The 7,756-nt window shown below is 39.3% G+C and overlaps 1 protein-coding gene across 1 annotated transcript in view; it reads right to left on the minus strand.

Annotated features, from left to right (window-relative positions):
- Positions 1-5,544, minus strand: part of N4BP2L2 (NEDD4 binding protein 2-like 2) — a 22,309-nt gene extending 16,765 nt beyond the window's left edge. Inside the window, exon 1 of the mRNA XM_009586007.1 lies at positions 4,112-5,544. Coding sequence (XP_009584302.1) covers positions 4,112-5,544 — 1,433 coding nt within the window. The remainder of the gene's footprint in view (positions 1-4,111) is intronic.
- Positions 5,545-7,756: the final 2,212 nt, after the last annotated feature.

Genomic DNA, 7,756 nt, shown 5'->3' on the forward strand with positions numbered 1-7,756 from the left:
AAATTGGTACAATGAAGAGATAATACCACCGGCTGAAAGAGGGACAAGACGAATTTGGGAAGAAAGGGGAGGGGGACAAGAAGGAACTGACAAATCAGTTTAGAATTTAGGAGCAGACGTGGAGCTAATAAGCATAGACCAAAGAGCCATGGTTGGATAGCAAGAGGAAAACAAAACTGGAAATAGATGGACAAAGAGATAGGAACTTGAATGAGCCTCAGGAGGCTGGGATTGTCTAGGTCAGGTGACCGCAGGAAATGGAGGAGATGAGGGGAGCTCCCCAATGACCAGGAAACCGGTAATGTTATGCTCGTATTTAAGGCGTAAGTAAAGACAAGGACCCAAGGAACTAAAGGCTGCTCAACCTCACCTAACCTCATTTCCTGGAAAGACAATGGAGTGCATCCTCTCGGAATCTATTTCCAAACATGTGAAGGAAATGAAGGTAATTGGGAAGAGTCAACATGGGTTTTGCAACAGACAAATCATTCTTTACTGACCAGAATGCACTCTCTGATGAAACAACTGCCTTTGTGGATGAGGACAGAGTGATTAATGTAGCATACTTTAAAATTATCAAGGCTTCTGATATCATGTCCCAGTCAGTAACAAGCAGAGTACAGCAAGGGACGATAGTGGAACCAATTTTTTCAATACCTTCATCATTAGCCTGGATGATAAGGCAGAGAACTTGCAGATGACACCAAATTAGTAGTCATGCCCGACATACCGACGTAGGGCTTCTATCCAGAAGGACACTGAGAAACTTGAGCACTAGGCTAAGCAAAACATCATGAAGCTCAACAAGGAAAAGCGCAAAGTTCTGCAACTGGTGAAAAAGAAACCTAAGCATCAGTACAGGATGGAAAGCAACTGTTTGAGCAGCTCTGCTGAAAAGGAGCTGAGGATTACAGTGGACAACAAACTGGAGACGAGCGCACGGTGTGCTCTCATCAAAAGAAGAGAAAATCACATGCTGAGCTTTATTAGAGAAAATGTGGCCAGTAGATCAACGGAAGTTATCATCCACACTCTACCTGGCTGTTGTGCAGTCAGTTCTGAAATACTGTGTCCAGTTTGGGGCTTTCCAGTTCAAACAACATGCTGAAAACCATGAAAGGGCTGAACAGATGGCTACCAAGATGGCTAAGGGCATATGACCTATGAGGAGAGGTTAATAGCAGCTGGGCTTGTTTAGTCTGGCAATGAAGACAGTAAAAGGCCATCTGATATCACCCTATTACAGTGAGTAAGCCTATTCCCTTACCTGAAGGGAAACTGCAAAGATGATGAGCCAGATTCTACCAGCACATGGTATAACACAGGAGAACACAGGCAAATTATGGCTTGAGAACTTCAGTTTGGAGATCAGGAAGAACTTCTTTACTAGGAAGGTAGTACTGCACCAGAAAAGTTTGGAGAGACTGTGGAATCTCTGTACTTGTAGATTTTTCAAGATCAGGCTAGACAAAGACACAACTGATCTGACCCAACGATGGAGACAGACCTGCTCCAAGCAGAACGGTGGACTAGCTGACCTCCAGAAGCCTCTTCCAAAAAACACGCCTGTGATTCCAAGCAGTTGGGATGGAAGAGCCAAAACAAAACACAGACTTCAGTGGAAGATTCAGGACAGACACGGGTCAAGTTTGGGAGCAGGAGGAAAAGTTACAAACCCTCGCTTTGCACAAAACACAGATAGGAATTCAAGATTCCTGGGTCTCACTACTGCTGGGCTGTCATTTCATACTTGGGAAACCCACTTCCAAGATGCATCTCATTCCTTTCTAGTGCTGATCCACACAGATTATGTCAATTTTCTGCTTTTCCTTCACAGTCATTTTGCTAGCACAAGTGGTAGAGGTTTGTCTGCAGGTGCTAAAGATGCCAAACCTGCAAAGATACCTGTGGGTACTAATATGACATCAAAAGACTGTATTTGCTCCCCTAGTCTACACTGCAGAAGTCTGTGATGTTACACACACAAACATAGTCAACTTACACTAAGAATAAGACTTAATTAATAATACATATATTTTCCTCACAGGCAGACATTAATTCTGGGTTCCCCCACCACGACCACCAGGTACCTGAGACCCTGAGACATGATTTCATGGGGATTAACAATTGCAACCAAGCTTTGAACATATGAAACTGCATATAATTGAATACACTGAAAAATAAGTCCCACACAGTTCAAATTCTGCACCCAAATTTGGTGACTATTCTTGACCTTGACCTCATAGTGCCCGCTTTCCCATCTGTTAAATGAAATTAGTAATTGATCTCACTAGCAAGATAAAAAAGCAACAACGTGTGTTCATAAAAACCTGAAGATATTTAGAATCTTTCAGATAATATGAATAACATAATTGGAGAAAGATTCAAAGACAATTCAGCACACAAAACATGGAAAACAAAATATTCTATTCTATTAGATATCTTCACATTAAGTATTATCAAATTCCTGCACTGACTGAGGCAACATTTTTTCCACTGTTGTTTTTTTTTTTAATTTTCTGTGTTGCTTTGATATATTAAAGAAATTACTGTAATAATACCCACACAGGCTCACGCAGCTTCAGAAATGCAGGTTTGCAAAATAGAGCACTCAGTAACTAGGAAATGTTATAGTTAAAATTATACAAATATATAAGCTAGAAATTTCTAATAGGTATTTTTCTATGATACGGAGATCACAGCCTCCTAAATATCAGGGGAAAAAAACAAACAGCAAGGTTACTCCTTTTTACATAGAACAAGGAAGAACATGATCACTGTATCTATTTAATAGACTCAGCATACAACAGAAGATAACCACAAAAGACATCCCATTTGTGATGTACAGTTTCTGGATGAAGATCAATCAGTGAGTACTGATACAGTAACTTCTTTTTTGTGTGTGTGTGTGCAAGAGAAACCTATTTTCACCTAACACAGATAGTGCCTGTGCTCTATGTCAACTTACGTGCTTTTTAAACTAGGCAAAAAAAAAAGTCGGTTTAACCTGGCAGGCAGCCAAATACCATGCAGCCACTTGCTCACTCCCCCCCTCCCCCTGGTGGGATGGGGAGAGAATCGGAAGGGTAAGAGTGAAAAAAACTCGTGAGTTGAGATAAAGTCAGTTTAATAGAACAGAAAAGGGAACATAATAATAAGAATAATAGAATATACAAAATGAGTGATGCACAATGAAATTGCTCACCACCCGCGCTGACCGACAACCAAGAAGCGATCGCTACTTCCTGGATCATGCCTACCATTCGTATACTGAGCATGACATCACATAATATGGAACACCCTGTTGGCCAGCTGGGCTAGCTGTCCTGGCTGTGCTCCCTCCCAGCCTCTGCTTGGTAGCATGGAAGCTGTCCTTGACAGGGTACTTAGCAACAACTGAAAACATCAGTGTGTTATCAACATTCTTCTCATACTAAATCCAAAACACAGTACTAGGAAGAAATTTAACCCTATCCCAGCCAAAACCAGGACAAAGTGGTACTTGCTTTTAACCTGCCAGACTTCAACAAGTATATTTTAAGGGAAAATAATACTTTTCTTGTGTGTTGTTCGCAATTAAACAGAGAAGTTGACAGACCATAGTACGAAAAAAAAGGGAATGAGATTATGCTCAGTTTCATCAACACACTGAAAACAAATTAAGTATTTTCAGAGTAGCAAAATTCTTTCAATGGTCTTTGAAGATTTTTGCATGGGCATAAAAAAGTACTTCTGGTTCAGTCAAATTAACGCTACTAGATTTGACGGAAGATTTTTTTTAAATGAAGGAATATAAGAATAAAAGAAGCAGACCATGACATACTAGTACACCTGAAAGCTTCAGAATAACAGATTATGCAATTTAATGGATACAGAACATTTTAAATTTAACATAAAACAGCTCCTGTTCATCAAAACTCTAAAGGAGACAAAAAAACCCCGTATTTTTTCAATATTTACTGTCATATGTCCTCATTAAGTAAAAATTACTGCATTTTAACAGCCTAATTTACAAATAACAAAGTTTGCCAAGTGCTTACAGGTAATTTTTTAAAAAATTCTTAAGAATTTTGATTTGAATAAGCTTCCCAAGCTTTAAGTCTTTACTTACCGAGAAAGTGTTGATTTCCCTGAACCAGGAAGGCCTCTTAAGATAAGGAGCAATTTCTGTGAACAACCGAATCTTTCTTCAGGTAACTGCAAGGAAGAAAAGCTGTGCATTCCTTCTGTGTTGTCAGCTTTTGGATCCTTCCAACACTCTTCTCTGGTTTCACAGAAACCATTATTTTGGAGTCCATTCTGGTCATTATTTCCATTTCTGAAGACCTGAGTAGTATGGATATCAGTATGACCAGCATAGTTGGTACTTTGATCAAGCAATGGTCCGTGACTGTTGGTATCAGTAATTCCATGGTAACCATGATAATTTTTGTAAGGAAGTCCACCACTCTGAGAAGGGAGAACATTTGTTTTTTGTGGTGGGGAAGTAAGTATCTGCAAATTCGATTGATGGTTGAATCTAGAAGGAAGAGGTCCCTGAGGTACTATGAAAGACTCTGTTGACTGCCAAGCAGGTCTGAATTCAGGCACCGAGTAGTTAAAATATTTAAAATCTACTTGTCCATTAAAGGTATTTTCAGTTTTCCAGCCACTTGTTTCCATGACAAACTGCTGCTCATTGCTTGTTTTCTGACTGTTCTGTTCCCCAAAGAAACACTGTCCATTCTCATAAAATGGTTGTGGGCTGCCCAACAATATGCGTTGATAATCCTCTTGTGAGGTTTGACTACAGTTATACGGAGAGTATTGTTCCTGAGAAGTTTCAGTTGCTTTTCCCTGAAAATTAGAATCTAAATTTTCATTTTCCAGCTGGTGAATTTCTTTATAGAACTGGTCCAGTTCATCATCTATTTCTGGTACAGCAGAAGAAATAGTCTGCATCTTCTCTGACTCCTTTCTTTTAGCTCTGTTCTCAGGCAATTCATTCTGATCTCCCTCACTGCTTCTACATTCATTGCAACTGCCAGATTTGTCCTGTTTGTCACTTTTAGCAGGCTTGTAAATCGGTCCGATAAATTCTTTACTTGTAAAAAACTCTTCATCTGATGCATTTCTATTTACTGAGAATGATGTACTGCCATTTCTAATATTATCTTCACCACTACTATTTGTGGGGCCTTTCTTTTCTTCAACTTTAGTGTCATTTATGGATGCAAATGGAAGATTTACATTCCACACAGTTTCTGAATCAACTGGCTGACTAAGCACTAGATTATAATCAGGGAGCACTTCATTCAGTGCTCCCAAGACACCAGTAGGTATTTTCTCTTGCTTCTGCATTTCATGTTGCCCTTGGTTATCTGAGGCATACACTGATATCAAATCATCTGATGTTCTCTCAGCATCCACTTCCTCTTGAATACCTTGGTTATCATCATCAGTGAGTTTCTCGTAAGTCCCTTCTGTTGACTTCATTTTTTTAGAACAAGGTTCAATTTCATCCTGACACTCCAAGAGCCTTACTCTACTTTCAGCATGAAGCATCTTAGAAAAAAAATAATAAATTATCAACATGCACATTTTTAAAGTAAAGTATAGAAAAGCAGAAGTTATTCAGGCCTATGATATGTATCCTCAGACCCTCCACGGTCACAGCTAAAATGTACTCAACCAGAAGAAAAGCAGACATCTCCTAGTGGAAGTCTTGTTTAAACAAAATTGCCACATTATTGCACATCTTTAGCAAAGAATACATTAGTGCTGTACGAGTCTAGCAGTCACATTTTATATCTTAAATAATTTACAATCACGTTTTTTAAATGTGAATATTTGAAAAATGAATTACATCAACAACCTCTGTTCTCTACTGACCTATGTTAATCTGCCAAGTGTTATAAATCCCTTTTACAGCATAAACATCTACCAATTTCCAATGCACAAACTGATGCCTGACATCACTACTAATATGACCAACAAAAACGCAAATACTTCAATCACAAGGATTATTTTCTGTGACATGAATTGAACTCAACTAATTCACTTAACACTAATCAAACAGATGCAGGATGGCATTTATAATGTGGTACTAGTCAAATAAGACTTAAAATTAAATCTGCAATCTGTTATTATGTTTCTGGTTTTGGAACAACTAGAGACCTTTGTTAGGGACCCAGACTACTTGGTTGCATGTTTTCTAAAAATAAACATAAAAACATTAAAAAAGCAATCCCTGCCCCAAACAGACTGCAATCTAAGAACGAGCCAGTAAGTTCCAGAAAGATTCAGAGAGACAAGAGCAATTAAAAATAAAGCAAGATGGCATTGACCACCATGACTATTAGTTAGAATTACTTGGATTCTCCTTTGTATTCCAGAGGTCTAGACAGAATGTAATAAAAAGCAATAGTCATTTTATTATAAATCAAGTGCCAAGTAGTTTATTCAGCAAATCCCCTCCCCCAAAGCAAATGCAGTACCAAACAAGAAAAAAAGAAAGAATTTTTCCTACTAGAAGATTTATTCTACTGCTTTCTGTGAACATTTCCACTTTCTAGGAATAAATATTAATAAAATGTCACATGCTCTTCATTCTGGACAAGAAATGAAGTTTTCTTCTTTATCTGAAAAGGGTCTGTAGGTAGTATTAAGGGAAGATTTGCAAGTAATGGTTATCATCTCATGTTCACTTGCAAAACTGACAAGAAAAGGTGTTACTCTGGGCACTTTTTCATCTACTGTCCAAAGGAAAAGAATTCTGCCATCCTCAGTCTCCAAATGTCTAAATCAAGGAGATTTTACTGTTTGCATTTGACTTTACTACTTGGAAGACAGCACTAATGTCAGAAGGGGGAGAAACAAGGCCATGCAACTATCCCTCTTCCTCAGAATTGGTGGAATAATGTTGGAGGTACTATGGACTCTCCTCCTCTCGAGATATACATGTTTTATGCATACCTCCAGCTTCTCAGTTCCTCTTTGTTGTAAATCAGAAAGCAAGAATGACATCATACGAATTGGGGACTCTATCCCCCACCTATACAAAAACATTACTCTACCTTCATTCAAAAACAGAGTTGGAATAAAAAAGTTGCTTTATTAGCTTCTATGTCCTCATCTGTCTTCTGGGATGGTGTTTAAGCAAAGCACACATTCTGATGTGGAATAAAAACAGAGGGCATGTGAACACTTGCTGCACAACCACATATCTACTGATGGAGGATGCTGCTCTGCGACTGTCCCACACAGGAATATCCCTTCTTGCTAATCTTTAACAGACTTTCTCTGACTATCCTTTGGGACAGTGAAGTTGCATGCAAAAGCATCTTCACCTGCATTCTTGGGGAGGACAGAGCAAGTATGTACTGAGACAGTGCAATCTAAGTGACAGTCTTGTCTCTTGAATGGGATAGCCAGAGGCCTGTCATTTTTCTGTAAAGAACTGGTTGTAAGTGTTGAACCTGAGCTGGCATGTGCGCTTCACTTGGCTGGCACTTGCAACACTAAATTACCACTTTAACTAACCTGCCAAACATCCAGAATTCTCAACCAAGTAACTCACGGCCTTAAGCTCCAGCTGTACAATAAATTTCCAAATGGAAAAAGAAGGCATATATGGCAGAACTTAAAGATGGGGGGAATTGTTTGGTCTTGCCTGCGTGACCACCTCTTTCTGGGTACGGAGGCGGCAAAGCATGTAGGCCAGCGTCCCTCACAGAGGCAGGCCACGCCTCAGAGCCGGGATGGCGGCAGCAAGGCC

The sequence above is a fragment of the Fulmarus glacialis genome, unplaced genomic scaffold, assembly GCF_000690835.1.
Source record: "Fulmarus glacialis isolate BGI_N327 unplaced genomic scaffold, ASM69083v1 scaffold16749, whole genome shotgun sequence".
NCBI lineage: Eukaryota > Metazoa > Chordata > Aves > Procellariiformes > Procellariidae > Fulmarus > Fulmarus glacialis.